The 17,328-nt window shown below is 47.0% G+C and overlaps 1 protein-coding gene across 13 annotated transcripts in view; it reads left to right on the top strand.

Annotated features, from left to right (window-relative positions):
• Positions 1-16,507, top strand: part of MAP3K13 (mitogen-activated protein kinase kinase kinase 13) — an 82,748-nt gene extending 66,241 nt beyond the window's left edge. For 7 of the 13 annotated variants that reach the window (XM_054835003.1, XM_054835001.1, XM_054835005.1 and 4 more), the window contains 10 exons: positions 1,682-1,840; positions 3,398-3,506; positions 3,921-4,030; positions 5,201-5,317; positions 5,851-5,988; positions 6,991-7,735; positions 9,189-9,259; positions 11,391-11,688; positions 12,372-12,469; positions 13,391-16,507. In XM_054835003.1, coding sequence (XP_054690978.1) covers positions 1,682-1,840; positions 3,398-3,506; positions 3,921-4,030; positions 5,201-5,317; positions 5,851-5,988; positions 6,991-7,735; positions 9,189-9,259; positions 11,391-11,688; positions 12,372-12,469; positions 13,391-13,571 — 2,026 coding nt within the window. In that variant the 3' untranslated portion in view covers positions 13,572-16,507. Of the gene's footprint in view, positions 1-1,681; positions 1,841-3,397; positions 3,507-3,920; positions 4,031-5,200; positions 5,318-5,850; positions 5,989-6,990; positions 7,736-9,188; positions 9,260-11,390; positions 11,689-12,371 lie in introns of those variants that run through there. The other 6 variants (XM_054835008.1, XM_054835010.1, XM_054835011.1 and 3 more) reach the window with 2 other exon arrangements.
• The last annotated feature ends 821 nt before the right edge of the window (positions 16,508-17,328 follow it).

The raw sequence follows: 17,328 nt of genomic DNA, 5'->3' as shown, positions 1-17,328 counted from the left end.
CTGCTGACTCCGCTGAGGACTGTGGGCACTCCTTTACTCCTTTCCTCAGTGACGTAGAGATGTTGCTCTTTGGTGCAAACCCAGAGGTGCCTTTGGTGCAAGTTCCTCTTGAGTCTGCCGCAGTGGTGATTGCTCAAACTCCTCCTTGACATCCCTTCCTCCCCCAAGATGAGTAAAAACTATGTTCATGAATGCTGACAACAAATGAGAACAGTTCCTAAGCTGCTTATGTGTCTGTTCTCTCTCATCTTTAACAGCATGCTAAAAAAAAAAAAAAAAATCTATAATCTTATCAGGAGTCTTGAAAATCCTTTGTCAGTTCTTAATCATAACAGAGCTGAAACCAGATGGGGTTTCCTGGTAGCTTGTCCAACCACTTGGATCCCTGCTTTCCTGCAGCCCACGGAGAAAAATTTCCAGACAAAAACCATTCAAATGCTGCTTGTTTTGGTGTTTGGCTTTTTCCCCCCCTCACATGATTTGAAGCTTTGAAAGCGCAATGTTTTTCACATGAAGTTCTGGTTCCTGACTGATGGTTGTTCAGACCCAGGCAAGTTTGTCCCTTAGATGTTCTTCTGTACTTAATAAAAGCAACTTGGTATCAGTACAAGGCAGAAACACGCTTTTCACCTGGTTTGACTCGCCAGCACGCTTGGCAGGGTCAGTGTCCCACAGGTGGACGGGGCATGTGAGTAAGATGATGTGTTGGGGTTTGAAATGGAGGTGGTTGTACCTCACCTCGTATCGCAGCCTGGTTGTTAATGTGCAGCGAGAGTGGTGGTGGTTCTCAGCGGCATTTTGTTTGCCTCTGTATTGACTGGTTTGATATTTCTTTGGTGTTTTATTGGGTGAAGATTGTAAATAATACAAATAACTGCTGTTCTAAGTTAAGGTTTTGGTCCTTGCTGATCGTTTCACTAAGGAAGAGAAGCAAATTTTTCTTACCTATATCTTTCAGTTCTTGTAATAGGAGGTTCTTTTCCAGGCAAAGTTACCTTAGTTATTTTTTTGTTCTTTTGCCTTCCTTTCTTCAGCACAAAAGAAGCATCAGATGTGCTTTTGATACTGACACTTATGCACGTTGCATTTGTTTCTTCATTTCTGTGTTGCAGTCGTTGTAGCGATGAGTCGCAAACTTATGGAACTCTTACCTAGGAGTACACATAACAGCAGAGGGAGCTTTTGGCTAGAGAAAAAAAATATATTGAAAAACCCACAAAACACAATCTTTGTTCTGTTGTCTCTAAGACACCAGTTCTGTCTGTCCTGTAGGCTTTTGACTGTTCTTATTGGTAAGAACAGATCATCTGCTATCTCAGAAAAGCTATCTTTCCTCTTCATTTAACAGGAGTAAGATTTCATGTATCCAGAAAAGCTTCTAATGTGCTTTCAGGATTTTTAAAATCTCACAAAGAAATAAGGAAGGGTGGGTGAAAACCAGGGTGGCTTGGTGTTCAGCCCAGGGCTGGGACAGAGGAGGAGGAGTTACCTTGTGTATGAAATAGCTATTTTTGGTTAAAAACTAGTATGTAAACACTGTTGCACCTAATTGCAATTTCAGATCAGACACACCTGACAAGAATAGTGGGTGTTTGTGTTTGGTTTTTTTTCCCAAGCTTCAGACATTTCTATTAAATTGAATTCACACAGAAGCTTTTATCCTGGTTTATTTTTTCATCAGGTCGTTCGGGGTAGTTTTGTGGGAGCTGCTTACAGGAGAGATTCCCTACAAGGACGTGGACTCTTCAGCCATCATTTGGGGAGTGGGCAGTAACAGCCTGCACCTTCCTGTCCCTTCCACCTGCCCAGACGGTTTCAAAATCCTCATGAAGCAGACCTGGTAAGAGCCTGAACCCCACATAACCTAGGGCTGGCTCCCAGCTCTTGCCAGATGCCCAGTAAAACCAATGAAACCAGAGTCAGAGTGGGAGTGTTGAGCCTGGAGCAGAGGGCTTTTAAATACTCTGACGCTTGTCACATGCCAGATTAGAGTTGAAATTCTTTGTCTTGGCTTAGGCATTAATGTTTTGTCTTTGTAATTGCATCTCGACACAAAGTGTAAGTGGTCTTCCAGCATTTTCCCTCTTCAGAAGTTTTGCTAGCTACCCTCCAGATGGCAGAAAGGGAAAACCAGACCAGAGCATCCATGGATCTCTTCAAGTGGCTGTGTACACCCCCCACCCCCCCGACCCCAAGCTGCAGCAGGTCCTGCTGTTGCGCTGTCTGTGCTGAGACGTGCTCTGCCTGGCTGTGCTTCTGCTCAGGGCTGCACAAGGCAGGAAGCAGCAGTTTGTGCAGCTCTGAACACACAGTACGCACACTCGTATCCCCACCTAGTGGAAGTAGGTGGTTTGGAGGGAAGAGATGGCTGAAGAAGCTGTTTCTTCTGCATCTCTGCAGCAAGTCTGGTGGGCGCAGTCCTGAGATATGAATGGTTTTGTACTTGAATGTGACCTTACAGAGATGTTCAGTGCATTAAAATACCATGTAGGCTTGAGCATGTACTATGGGGCAACATAGATAGGTTTGGTGTTTATAGACACCCTGTTTTGTTGAATATAAATTATCATTTACACTAGACTGAGTATTCCCATTATAAAATTTGGACATTAACAGGATAGTGAACTGAGATCTGTTTCTTCTTGACAAACAATTTAGGAACAGTTTCAGTCTGTATCCTGTCTTTCACTATGTAATCACTTTTTCCTACAAAGGCCTACAAAGATGATTAGGGGACTGGAGCATCTCTCGTGTGAGGAAAGGTTGAGAGAGCTGGGTCTGTTTAGCCTGGAGAAGAGAAGACAGAGGATCTGATCAATGCTTATCAATATCTAAAGGGTGGATGTCTAGAGGAAGGGGCCAGACTCTTCTCAGTGGTGCCAGCGACAAGACAAGGGACGGTGGGCACAAACTGGAACACAGGAAGTTCCATCTGAACATGAGGAAAAACTAATTCACTTTGAGGGTGACCGAGCACTGGGACAGGCTGCCCAGAGAAGTTGTGGAGTCTCCTTCTCTGGAGAGATTCAAAACCCGCCTGGACGCCATCCTGTCCCACCTGCTCTAGGTGATCCTGCTTTAGAAGGGGGGTTGGACTATATGATCTCCATAGGTCCCTTCCAACCCCTACCGTTCTGTGATTCTGTGACTTGAAATGGTTTTCATCTCTCTGTTTCTTCAGAATAGCTCATCACAAACCAAAAACTGAATACAAAGCAGCTCTAGCACAATAAACTCATATTCAGCAAAAGAGAAAACCAGAAAAGCTCTTTTGCTCTAACGTGTCAGCTACGTGATTCAGAGAACATGTTTGAGTGAGAAACCCTTCCAGAAGGGTAGGAGAAGACAGCAATGTTAACCTAGTCTCATGCTTGCGTATTTGTCTGTTTTGCTTCAGGCAGAGCAAGCCCCGGAATCGTCCCTCCTTCCGGCAGACGCTGATGCACCTGGATATTGCATCTGCTGATGTGCTGGCTACTCCTCAGGAAACCTATTTCAAATCACAGGTAACTGGAGAATGGCTGGAGCCCGTGAGAGTTACTGTCACCCCTGTGACAGTCATCGTGGTCACGAATATTGGTTTCCAAATCATAAGCCTTTCTGTTTAGTTTAAATGCTAAAAGGGAAGAAAATGCTGTATTAGGACAAAAAGAGCTTTAGAAATTTTTAAAAATATTTTTTACAAAATGCAGATATATTTTAAATGATCTGATCAGAGCATAAAATTGGAAATAGCATTTGAAAATGCTGAAACTAAACACACTGAAATGTTACCCAAAATAATTCAGCTAACAAAACCACATTTTCAACCCAAACCTGTAATTTTCTGCAGACAAAGGACGTTGCCCAAGAGGTTTTCTTTGGTGCAACCAGGGATCCCCAATCCTTTGTAAATACCTGAACGTAAATTGCTTCCCTAGGCTGAATGGAGAGAAGAAGTGAAGAAACACTTTGAGAAAATTAAAAGCGAAGGAACTTGTATCCACCGGCTAGATGAAGAATTGATTCGTCGTCGAAGGGAAGAGCTGAGGTCTGTTGACAGTGTTTTATGTTTAACGCTCACTTTTCCCATCCAGCCTTTTCTTCTGCAGCTACATGAGCCCAGCTCCCTCAGCTTCTCTTCACAGGGCACGTGCTCTGTGTTTTCATCCTCCTTTTGTACTGAGGACCCCAAAACAGGACTCAGGATTCCTGGCAGCGTAAATTCAGGCAGCCTAAATTCCTTGTGAGTCCAGAAACTGAAGTTCCCTCAGGCATGTCCTGGGCCTTGAGCACTGCTTGGCTGAGGGACAGCTAGAGAGAGAGAGAAACAGCAGAAAGCGTCCCTGCTGTTGGGTGCTCTGAACAGTTTGCTCCAGGCAAGGGGAGCAAAGGCTTGTGTGTTTACCAGGGAATATTTCTGCCTGAGTCTCAGTGATTGTGATAACAGCACTGAAGCAGGTACATCCATCTCAGTGGAAAATGCATCTTGCAGTTTGCTGTGAACTTTCTCTGCCCTGAGACTTTCTTTGGATTAGTTATTTCCAGAGAAGTGAACACACTCCAGTTGATCAGCCCACTGGAATTCATTCTGAACATTAGACCAACTTAAAAATGAAACAGAATGTTTATTTAAGAAAGGAAACTGTAATTGTCTGTGGTACAAATTTGCAAATATAGCTATGACAGAGAAACAGAAACCAGCAAGTAGCAGTTCTATGTCAAATCTGAGAAACCAAAGGTTGATGTAGCTGTTGGTCGATGTTCCCTAGCCCTAGGGAGCTTTTGATGGTCACATCTTTCAGCTCTGGTTCAAGATGTCTTCTGCAACTACACTGTCGCGGTAGGGGCATGTTGCTTTTTATGACATACAGAAGACTTCTCCTGTTTCCTTAGAAGCTGACTTAGCCCCTTCTCTGTGCAAACAGGATCATCGGGGCTTGGCCAAAGGTCTTGTGGGTGATGTGAGGCATTTGCAGCTTCTCTAGTGAGAAGCATTGCCACTCGTTCAAGACTGTTAAACACTTTCTCAATCATGATTCATTGCTGTATCAAGCTCTAAATCATCATTCCCTCTTAGCTCGATCTGGGGTTCAGTGCAAAACAGCTGGCAAATTTGACTTTTAGAAGGCCTTTTCCTGAAGCACCTGTACTTTTCCTTATTCTCCTCTTTTCATTCACGGACATCAGCTTGTGGAATAATAACGTCTCTGTTTTTCAGACATGCATTGGATATCCGCGAACACTATGAGAGGAAGCTGGAGCGAGCCAATAACTTATACATGGAGCTCAGCGCTATTATGCTGCAGCTGGAGGTCCGTGAGAAGGAGCTCATAAAGTACGTATCTCTGGGCATAACGACGTGCCGCACGCGTGGCAATATGCCTGCAGGAGGGAAAAAACCCCAGTGCTTCACTTCTAAACTGCATAGCGGTACTTGTAGATGTACTGTCCCCTGACAAACTTCCTGGGTAAAGAAAGAGCTGGCAGGCAGAGAGGTGCCTCATAGGAGTAAATTACTTCAGACCACTTAGTGCACATATCTTTACTCACTGTTTACTGACTGGAAGAAAGGCACCTTTCCCATTTGGTTGTTGGCATCCTTTGGCCCCTTTGTAAAGAGAAAAGCAGAGCTGTTTCTGGACCGTGCACCAGGGCCCTGTTCCAACTGCCTGATCTCTGCAGAGAAAATTTAGAAAATGACTACGTCCTTTTCCAGAACAGCATGCTGTGTTGCACCCAGCCATAGCTGGGAAACAAGCACGCTGCGTGCTCACAGTGGAGTTGTGTTTCTGTCCAGCAGGAGCTGCAGTTGGATAAAGAGAGAGCTGATCTGTTTGTTTTGGTTTTTTTTCTTCCCCAATGTTTCAGGAGGGAACAAGCAGTGGAAAAGAAATACCCTGGGACTTACAAACGCCACCCGGTCAGACCAATAATCCACCCCAATACAGTGGAGAAGCTGATGAAGAGGAAGGGGGTCTCCCATAAACCAGGCAGCCAGACTAAACGGTAAGAAGTAACAAGCTAGTTCGGTGCCAGGAACCAGCAGTAGATACCCACTGAGATGAGCAGGCAGCTTACTTCCCTTTGGTGACAGCACAGGACAGGCCAAAGGGGTGTTCACTCTTGGGCCTGGTCCGATCCTCAGAACCACAATTGTTTAATTATCTTAAGGTAAAAGGGATGAATCCTGCCATCCCTTCTACCTGGGCAGCTCTCTGGAACCGTTTAGTCCGTATGATTTTTTTTTCACACATGATGATGCTTTGACGGGAGGTATCTAATGTGTTCTCTTGAATTCCTAACTGCCCAAGCAGAGAGCGGTTAGATCATCCTTGACTTGAACGGTAATAAGCAGGGTGAGGGATTGTGGAAATCAGCCAGTCCTCAGGGAGGATGGATTCATTGTTGAGGAATTAAATTGGGATTTGAGAGTTGGGAATTCATGCTGTCCTTTCAGCTATTTCTCTTCAGCATGACTTTCAGAAAGTGAGATTTTTTTTTTTTCAGAGGAGTTTTCTCTTTTATTCTTCCCTTTTCTGGGATTTCCAGGAGTTAAAGTCCTGACTAACAGTGAATAATCCCTTCGAATTAGTATCCACGTATGCTTCTGAAATGAGCAGGCTGATAACCATCGGCAGATCGGGACCCTATTGTGCTGAGCATTGTATATGCACATAGTAAGAGACATGCCCTACACCAAGGTCTTAGGAGGGAGCTATTTTGGGAGTAGAGCATTAAAATAGGAGCGGAAAAAGGAGAGTATGCAGCAGATATTGGAAAAAAGCAGCAAGAAAGGAGTGTAGAGCGTGATGGGCTGAAGGGAAAGGACATTGAGTGGAGAGAATCAAAGGAAACTAACTGCAGAAGTCAAACAGCTGAAGGGAAGGGAAGCCTGTAGATTTTAAAAATCAGAGTGTGCTTATGGCTACAGCTGCCTCTTCATCCTGGCTCCAAGCCGATGTAATTTCTTAGTTTGTGGTTTAATGTGTAACTTCTGCTGTCTCTCAGGCCAGACCTACTGAAGTCAGAGGGCATACCCAGCACAGAAGCAGCATCCAATGGCTCACCAGTCTCAGGAAGTCCCAAAATGTCAACGCTGAGTGGCAAAAGCCGCTACCGCAGTAAGCCACGTCACCGCCGAGGGAACAGCAAAGGCAGCTACAATGATTTTGCAGGGATCTTGAAAAACCAGCCAGTGCAAGATGATGCACCCCCACCTCCACCTCATAATCATTCTCATCATCCCGGCCTCCCGCAGCAACCTGGCCACAGCCATCCCCATGGCCATCACTCACGGCTTCATGCCCACGGACAAGATATTGCCAACTGTGCAAACAACTTAAGGTACTTTGGCCCCGCAGCAGCGCTGCGGAGCCCTCTCAGTAACCACGCGCAAAGGCGGATGTCTGGTTCCAGCCCCGATCTCATCTCCGCTGCCATGGAAGCAGATTGCCGAAGGAATCTGGAGACCCAAGAAAGCAAAGCTGATCATTGGGAGTGTTGCAAAACAGATCCGTATAATTCCTGTCTTCAGTGCAGGGAAGAGGACAGTGGTCAGGTACAGATGTCATCTGTTGAAACAGGGATGAGCCATTCCCAATCACCAACGTCCGTTTCCCTGTACGAAAACGCGCAGTTCATTGAGAAGATGGAGGAAGAGGGATTCAGCAGCTGTAAGTCAGCGTCCGCCCTAGGCACTCCCCAGCACATGGCTTCCTCTGTGCTGCCTTGCAAAGCAAGACCCCTTCAAAAGGTAAGGACGAAGCATAGTGTTTTAAAAAAAAAAAAAACAAACAAAAAAACCCACACCCAAAACCCCACAAACCTTGCTCCTCTCGTCCCTCTCCACCAAAAGCAGGTGTGTAGCATAGGCTGGTGTCTGGATATAGCCATGTTCCCCACGCACAGAGCTTTATCTTCAAGAGTTCGTGCTTATCTGAACCTTGCTTTGTGATCTGGACATACTTTTAAAGTCAATTTTATGGAGAAGTACTGTAGGCATATCAGAGTGTACTGCTGAGAATGACGGTTGTCAAATGTGGTTTGCACAGGGCCTAGTTCTGTTAATTGCAATTTAGTCAGTTTTTATTTGAGCTGAAATGTGGTCTACTGAATTTTTATTGTTGAAACAGTCTCAAAATGTTTTCAAGCCTTTCTCAAAGCAAAGGAAGGGATAAATGCATTCTTTTGGTGAGGTTAAATATCATGTCCCAGTTTCATTGAGAATCTGTACTGCCGCTGTTCCTGGGAACAGAAATTCAACATTTGCCGTGGTCTTGGGGACATGCCTTTTGCTGCACCTGCCAGAAACTGTCCCCCTTGACCGAACGTCGTAGTTCTCATGTATTTTGTGAAGATTTTGCAAGGGTCAAAATGATGATATGGTGCAGTTGTACAGAAGCAGTTCTTCGTTCCTCCTGCTTCCATCCAGGTGGTGAGAGAAGTAGGAACCAGTCTGAGTGGAGTTCAAAGAACAGGAAAACTGGGCCTGAGTGGAAAAGTGAAGGAAAAGAGGATGAGTACCAGACCAAGAGTGTGGTTTGGGCCCAGAATGAAGGGAGGAGGAGGAGAGCCTTGTTATTACAAGGGGATGCGATGAGAGAGAGGCTGAGTCTGAACAAGGGGTTGGCAGGTTGGATAGGATAGAAAGAGTAAAAAATCCAGAGTGCAGGGGGGGGATTTGGATGGGAAAAGGAGAATAAAAGGCGCTGTGCTCACTGAGGTAGAGAATGGAATGAAACTCAAGTTTTCCTAGTTGGTGAAACCCACCAGCAAAGGCTGTGTTATCCCCCACTCTGCTCTGTGATGGGCTCATGTAGAAGAGGGTCGAAGTTGTAAAGCCAAGAGAGCCAGATCAGCTCAATAATTTATGTGGATTTCAGTGTGATACTAATTACTTGATTTGCTTCTGTAAAAATCCAGAACATTATGTACTCAGTGCCTGCTAAAGTACTCCTGTGTATTTCAGTCAATCACTCCAAAGCCATCACTCCAAATCCAGAAATGGCAGCATTAAGACTGCCTGACATAATCTCCTGGTAAGATCTCTGACTCGGTTTTCACTGATATGCAGGTTATTTTCTTGTCTAGATTGTTGCAACCCATTGACAGACTGACTTTGTCCTGGAGGACCAAGGGGCAGCCATGTAGTTGCATGTTTGCTCTTTCACAAACGTGACACCATTCTTATCCTTGTTTTCTGCCAGAGTGGTGATGACTCTTCAGAAGAGGAAGAGGGCGAAGTAGACAGTGAAGTGGAGTTTCCTCGTAGACAAAGGTAAAAGGTGAATTCACTCTAATCTCTCTTTGGTGGGACAGAGCTCAGGAGGAGAACTGTCAGAGCAGCTCTGCGCCAGCATTGAAACTGTGGAAGGTGCTGGCAAAAGAACCAAACTGCTTTCAGTGCAGCCCACCTGCCCTCAGCAATCCTTCATGTTCACCCACTGTTTTCAGCCTGTCTGGAGATGTTTTCTGCAGCGCAGCTTCTTTGCTGCAGGCTGTTTGTAGCACAAGTTGATTGCACTTGATAACATTACTCAGCCTAAAAAAATAAGCTGCCGCATCTGTTTCACCAGAATCAGACTTACTGGATGCAGGGACCCCTTGTGAACTCTTTCAAATGTTGTTTAATAACTTTTGCTGCAGTGGGGCTGACTCCAGCATCTTCATAGTGGAATTCAAGCAGGATTGAAGAGCTGGGTGACAACAGAGCAGATCAAATTTGGTGGTGTTGCCTGTAAAATAAGAGACTTGAGGGAGCGTTCCTACCTAAGCCTATGTAATAGTGGGCTTTACGGTCCTGTGCTTGGGAAGGAGGTCATGGAATTGGTACCGTAGTTTTATGAAAGCAGCTGCTTGAAGTGCAGAAGTGATCCAGTGGGCAAATAGGTTAAGGGTTGTTAGGAAAGCAGAGAAGAAAATAAAAGCTTCTTTGCCGTTGTATGCATCCAGGGCACACCCGCAGCTTGAATCCGAACTGCCACCTTCATTGCCCCAGCTCAAAGACCATGGTAGAATTTGAAAAGGTACTGAGAAGTGTGACAAGAATGGTTACAGATGGTTTCCGTAGAAGAGGAGATTAAATTCATGAGAAATCTTTGTCTAGCAGGAGGAGAAGCAATATTGGAGGTGCATGAAATTGTGAGTTATCTGGAGAAAATAGACAAGGAATGATTCCTCACATTCATGTTAGGGACACCTAGCGAAGCAAACAGGCCGTTTAAAATGAACAAAAGGAAGTGCTTTTTCCAGCCAAAATGTTTTCAGATATGGCACTCATTGTCACAGTATGCTGTGGAAATCAGAACATAAACAAGTCAAAAGTGTTAAATTTGTGGAACATAGATCCATCAGGGGTTGTTAAGCGCTGTTATCCAGGTTCGGTCTTCAGCTCAGAAGTCTGACCTGCTGAACGGTACAAACCAGGGAGATATGCCAGGAGAAAGGCTCTGCCTGCACACCCTCTTCTCAGACTCTTCCCAGATTATTTCTTCCTGCCTGGAGCTGGAGACAGAACGCTGGGCTAGATGAGTTTTCTGACTCATATGGTTCTTGTGTGATTGTTGCTGCGTCTGTGACTTACTAACTTGGAAGACAAATTGCCTTTCCTGAATTCAGTGTGATGACCTGTTGGGGGTCTGCTGGCATGTTCAGTCATCTGGTGCTTTGTAGTATTACTGTTGAATCCTGCCATGAGGTGATTTCCACGTTCCGGTATCTGTGAGCTTATTTTCTGAGCGTGCATACCTAAATTCTAGCCTGGCTTTTGGGACCCCTACCAGGTGGTGCAGATATTCCCACTTGAATTAGCTTGAACCCTACAGTAAAGCCTTTCCTTGGGAAAAACTATGCTCCAGGGCAGATCATCTAGTATGAACATGTAGGAGACAAGACCAAATAAGAACAGATGAATTTAAAGATGCAGATCTTGAACTAAGTCATTCAGAAGGTGGTGGGTAGATTTCCATAGCTCTGGATGTGAAAGGCAGCCCAGAACTTTGCAGAGCTCTTGCTGCCAGCCTTGCAGATCAGCTGTGACTCAGCTAGAGATGTGTTCTTGGGGTGGGAAGAGGCTCTCAGGGAGTTGATGTAAAGCCTCTTCTAGGGATAGGACCCGTTTTGCTCAAAGCCGTTTTTGAAAGGATCGAGCTCTTAGCCTGGTGTGGAGAAGCAGCCAGGCAGTATTGCGTGCAATGTGCCTGAGTGGTAACCGCTAGGGAGAGCGGGACTGAGCGGCCTGGGCTGCCTGGTACGGTGAGCAAGCCCTGTTCTTGTCCTGCTGAAGCCCAGGAGCGGGGTCTGTCGAGGCCAGTTGTAGCAGAGTAGGTGAACACAGCACCCAGGAAATTGTTTTTCCTCTGCGGTCAGAGGCACTGTGATACAAGCTGAACTACTCTCCTGGTTTGCAGACCTCACCGCTGCATTAGTAGCTGCCAGTCCTATTCAACCTTCAGCTCAGAGAACTTCTCTGTGTCAGATGGAGAGGAGGGGAACACAAGCGATCATTCGAACAGCCCGGATGAGCTGGCCACCAAGCTGGAAGATGAGCTGGCTGAGAAGCTGGAGGACATGTTGTCCCAGACTCCAGAGATCCCCATTGAAATCTCCACCCAGTCTGACGGGCTTTCAGACAAAGAGTGTGCTGTGCGGAGAGTCAAGACTCAGATGTCTTTGGGCAAACTTTGTGCGGACGAACACAGCTGTGAGGTAAGTGCTGTGTTCAGCAATCCCCTCTTCCTTTGATTGAGTAAGAAAAAAAAGAAGTTATGGAAAGGAATCCAAGGGCCAGAAAGTTGGATGACTGCCTAGGAAATGCTGTGGTAGATGTACTACAGGAAAGCAACTGCGTAAATACGCGGTCGTTCTCGTACGTGGCCAGATGGGTAGACGGGGGGAAAGTAGCACAAAGCTGAACATAATTTACTGGTCAAGATGAGGGTGATATTGGGAGGCCATCGGATTTGCATTTGCATTAAGTGGGATAAAAAATAGCACATAAAGTAGATAATGAAACGGAAGGAATATAAACTGCCTGCCTCAAATTTATCCATTGGCAGCCTTGCTGATGAAGCTAGAATGCTTTTTGCCTTTTACTGTCTTTCAAGTGTTTGGGAGGGGTAGGGCAGAGCCTGCTGCACCATCTTCTCCTAACACCGTCGGTCTTTGGTGGTGCTTTGCCCAGATATTTTTCTGCTGTCCCCTCGTTGAGGGGAGACAAGTGACCTTTGGTAGGGTGCTTGTGTGTTGTTGCTGTCTCCCGTGCACCGCCAATCTCTCCTCCTCTGCTGGTGGTGACCTTTGCCTGTCTGCTGTTACAGATTGGGATGGTGTGGTTGATGTGCAGCGAAGGAATTGTTGCTCAAGTCCTCCCCTTTCCTTTTGCTTTGCAGAACCCAGCACAGTTTGGAGAATCAGACTGTGACTCTTCTGAAGGGGAGTGTTCTGATGCCACGGTCAGGACCAATAAGCCCTGCAGCTCTGCTACTTGGTAATACAGATCTCCCCCAAAGCTTCCTGATACTGGCATTTTGATTTCCCTGAGATTCCTCTTCATTCCCCTTCATCACACTTTAGAGGAAGAGAAGATGCTTCTCCTTCCCACCCCAGGAGTGATTTGCAATAACCTGAATCTCTGGAAAATGTCCAAATGAAATTAATTCTCTTTGAGCATTTCAATCAAGAATGGCAGGGATGTATTTTATTGAATAATCTAGTTACTGTAACATGGATATTTATTTTTTTGACATTTTAACACTTTTTACTGTAAAGAGTGGATTGTATTTATAGACACACAGACTTGTTGCAAAAAAAAAAAAAAAAAAACCACCACAAAAAAAAAAGTTCAGAAAGCAAGCACATTACAGAGAAACATCCTGGGAGTCCTGCCTGGACAGCTTTGTGTACAAACGCGGGGGGATTCTCTTGCTGCTTTCACAGGGGACCAGGCCTCATGGCCCTGAAGATTGGAGAACAGATCAAGAAAACTAAACCACTCAGTCTTATCAAATGAGGAAGCATAAAAAGACCTTACTGTAGGGTAACCTGTGAACAAAGCGTATTCAGTATAACCAGCTGGGTCATTTTTAATCAGAAGGTGGACATGTTCCTGGAGAAAATTGGTGCCGAGGTGCTAACATCCAGGGTCTTCTGAGTCGATACATCCCCAGGAATGTAATAGTGGGTTTTATTTTAAGGATTTTTAGTTTCTTTTTTTAATCAGCATTTTGTTGTGAGATCCTGCAAATGTATTCTAACCTCGTCCTCTTGAGAATTGGTATAAGAGCACTTCTTAACATCGTCCTTGCTTCACTCTGGCAGTGTCGATCTCCAGTTGAGCAGGGAAACCTCTTTCAGATGCAGCGTGCCATTTCCCAGTTTACTTCCTCCTCTTACCTCCTGTCTGTTTCAGTCAGTCAAAGAAATCAATCAAATCAGTGTTGGAAAAGCAAGAACTCGCAAACCGTGGAAAGCACATTCTGCAGAGCCTGAGCACTCTTCTGGGGAGGAAACTGGAGATGCCTGTACTGGACTTGGAGAAGCAGTCTGTCCCCTACAACAGCATCGATAGCCAGCAGAGCGCTGTGTGTTGAGGGGGAAGACTGAGAATCGCTGGCCTAGATAAGAGCATCAGCCCCGTTCTGTCTCCTTATTCACTGTACGTTCTTGAAAGCGTTAACAGCTGCCTGCCCTTCCTGTCAGGCGTTGTGCAAAACAGGTTGCAGGGGGAATCTCGACGGTGGCTGTGGCACAGCTGTGTCTGGGGCTTACTCTGAGGCCTCTGTTTCTCCTTCAAGCTGAAACTCTGCAGGTGAAAGCGAGGATAGGACTGGTATGTGACAGGCCGAGGCATTGGCAGATGAGAAAAATTTGTTTTATGATAGAACTCATAGTGCCTTCCCTTCAAACACTACTCTTCTAAATCAATATTTAAAGAGAACAAAACGATAGAGCACGTTTCCCTCCCCCCATCCCCTCCCCTTAGTCGATGTCCCCCTGCAAGAGCCCCCACTCTGCCCTTCCTAGCGTGCTGGCTGGCGCGGCTGTGCCACGCGTGTGCGGTGCACGGCCGCGCTGCTGGGTGCTGCTCTGCAGACTGGCACACCAGCCTGAGATGAACGGCAGGAATGGACCGTGGACAGGTACTTCTGTTGCTTTGTTTGTTTACATTTTATGTTAAAATACTGGTTTGAATTTAACTGTGGTAATTTATAGCCTCATGGCAAAATGAAGGAAAATGTCTTACTTATACAGAGAGCAGTATTGTATGAGTTAAATTATCCCATATTTTTAAATTTTTGTAGCTGGACTACACACAGATCTTAAGTTATGATGTTATTTTATTATTTATTATCATTTCTGTAGATCAGAAGGTTGGCTTCACCGCTAGCACAATTGTAATCTGTTTGTGTGATGTTACCTTCTCCCTGGTCGCTGGGAGGGATGGGAGCAGAGCTGGTCTCAGTGGCTGTCAGTAGTTGCTCCCTCTCCTGATTTCCAAGGATGCTGTTATACCGGGGCAGAGAACCTGCCGAGGCTGGTCCGAGAGGGATGGATGCAGTCAGCCCCATGGGCCCTGTGATATTCCTCCTGGTCAATGCTGCAATTTGCCCATGTTGGCAGTCCCTGAGTCAGTGGGGAATGGTGATCAGGGAGTGAGTGGCTTTTGAATTGATCACAAACTTGAATGACCATCACGAGATCCCCTGGCAAGAGCATCCAAATGGACAAGCGGAGAGGAGGGCAGTTGCTCTGGCAGCGGGTACGAGATCGGGGTGGCCAGCAGTGGATCCACGTGATGGATCACCCGTGCGGGACCAAACAGGCTGCTGGAGAGGGAGCGACCAGCTCACCCCTGCCTGCAGCAGCAATACTCAGCTCTGGGTGGAGGCAGAATGCCCTGAGGAGTGAAGCTCTTTCCTGGCTTGTTTCTCGTTTCTCTTCCCATCCCTTGTTTCTCCTCCCAAATGTTCTCTGTCCCTTGGCCAGCGGCAGGAGGAGGTGGCAGTGCCAGAGGTGGCTTTGCTGTCATGGTGTGAGAGGGGTTTTGGCGCACATGAGGCGGTGCAGATGGTTGCTCGGGAGGCTGGAGGCCGGGGTGCAGGAATTTAGCAGCGGAGATCTGTGTGCGCGTAACATATGCACACGAAGAGGAAGACCAAACTATTACATAAAGAGAAGTTGAGAACTACCATCAAATGTCCCCCAGAGCAGAGGATGGTGTCGAAGATGGGCCCTGACGCCCCTGGAGAGACTCTGCCGCTCGGATCTGGCAGGCTTGCTGAGCTCCAAGAGGCAGGGCTGTTGGCTGCTGTGGGCAGTGCGATGCCGACCCAGTGCATGGCCCTGCGGTGCCCGCTGCCTCTGGGCAGTTCTGGTGTCCTAGGGCAGCCCGACAGCAACGGGCTCAGGCTGAGCCTCCGTGCAGGGACTTTGGTCTGCAATGATCCAGTCCCTAACGAAAAGATCCCGGCAGGGTTTTGTTAGCTGTCGTCTCTGCTTAGAGCTCCTCCGCCATGCAAGGAAGCTCCCCTGGGCTTGCAGAGAAGCATAGAAGCTTTGATGTGTGGGATTTTGGGACCCTTCTGGGCCAGCTGTCCCCGGTGTGTGCTGATTCCTCCCCGTCCTTGCCCGGGGACACGCTGGCCCGTTCTGCAGCCTGGAAGAGCAGAGCTGAACCCTTCAGGTTGCCTGCTGCCACACTTAGCTCGTGTTTCTTTACACGCCCGCGTCATTGCACAGTTACAGTCCAGCGTCGCTCCTCCTAACTGCTGCCTACTATGCAGTGTCCCTCCGGGACCCCCAGTAGGGCTGCCCCCCCTTGCCTGAACACGTAACCCTTTACCCGTGGAGCCGTAATGATCCCAGCCTCCCCCTGCACACACATCTGGTGCCCTCGGCTGTGCGGGCAGGGGTGGCTCAGCAGCCCCCCACCTTCCCGGGACGGTGGCTGTCAGTTCTGCGGGGGGTTCTATAGGCATTTTCCTTAGTGAAACCAAGCCAGAACTGCACGTAGACGTCATCTCCGCATTGCTGTAGGGGTGCCTCTGCTGCGGTTCCTCGCACTTTCCCTCCGAGCAGGGTACAGGGCTGAGGGGTGTAAATCGGGCTGTGTCCTCCTCGCAGTGACACCGCATTCGCAGGACAGAAGTAAACCGTGGGTTCCCTTTTCAGCATCCCCACTCTCCTGATCCCGTTCTCGTGGCTGCTGACAGCTCCTGAACACTAGCCTAGATTTTCTCCCAGAGCTGAATGTTGCCTTCCCCACTGTCGTGTTAAGTAACCATTTCATCTTGGCCCTGTCCAGTAGTGTTCATCTCTCTCCTCCCTGCTCTGCGGATTCCTGATACAAACTTGATTTTTTTTGTATTGAACAGTGTACAGTGATGGAAACAAGAATGACTATCAAAGCAAACAATGCATGGAATAAAAAGCCAGTGTACTTCAATGCTTTTCAGGCTGGTCTGGTGATCTGGGAATGGTTTCTTATGTACTTTGGGATAACGTCATGAAGCCTTTTAAAAACTAACACGATGTTTGTGAGCAGTTTGTTGTTACCTGTCTCTGAACACAGCTGAACTGGGACTATTGGGAGCTCTACTGAGCACCCAGGTGTCCCCGAGTGTTGGCCTTTGCTCTTGTCAAACGAGTGATTTTTGTAATGATGTGAGCTGGGGGACTGAATCTGCAACCACAAGTTCCCATCCTGGGAACCTTGCTGTCCCACTCAGGTCCAACCCTGCTGCTGGAGAAGGTGCTAAAATGGATGAAGCACTCACTCTGTCAGCTTCCCCGAGTGCTCTGGGGTCTCCCATCTGCCCCCTTCCATGCCAAAAAGTTTACTTTATCCTCCAAGTGGAGGAGAGTAGAGCAAGGAGGTACAAATACCAAAAACCCAGCAGCATCGTATCATCCCTGCGGGCTACTGTTCTCCCATTACTGGGACAGAACCTACCTGCTTACTTGGAAACCTTCTAGTTACACATGAGCAAATGTAGAGGTTTAAAGGTGCTTCTCATGGACAAATCTGCCAGCCAGGCACATCCCTTCCTTCCCCCCTGCCCCTTCAGTCTTTATGGGGAGGAGCAGCCACTGACAGACCCCAGAAGCCATCTTGTGTGTTCTGACATATGAATGATACGTACAGGCAGCTCATAGCTGGCCCCAAAATGATTTTGCTGCAGGGTGTGCTGACTTAACAGCTGAATGACAGCGGAAATGTCTTCTACATCTATGAAAGCTCAGGGTGGAAGGACCCTGAAATATCTTCTCAACTTGGTAGTTGTACTACTGCACCTAACAGCACAGAAGTGCGTGGTTTGTCATTTTAGGCCAAAAATGCTAAATAAG

The sequence above is a fragment of the Grus americana genome, chromosome 9 (genome assembly GCF_028858705.1).
Source record: "Grus americana isolate bGruAme1 chromosome 9, bGruAme1.mat, whole genome shotgun sequence".
Lineage (NCBI taxonomy): Eukaryota > Metazoa > Chordata > Aves > Gruiformes > Gruidae > Grus > Grus americana.
This window is presented reverse-complemented; position numbering and strand designations above follow the sequence as displayed.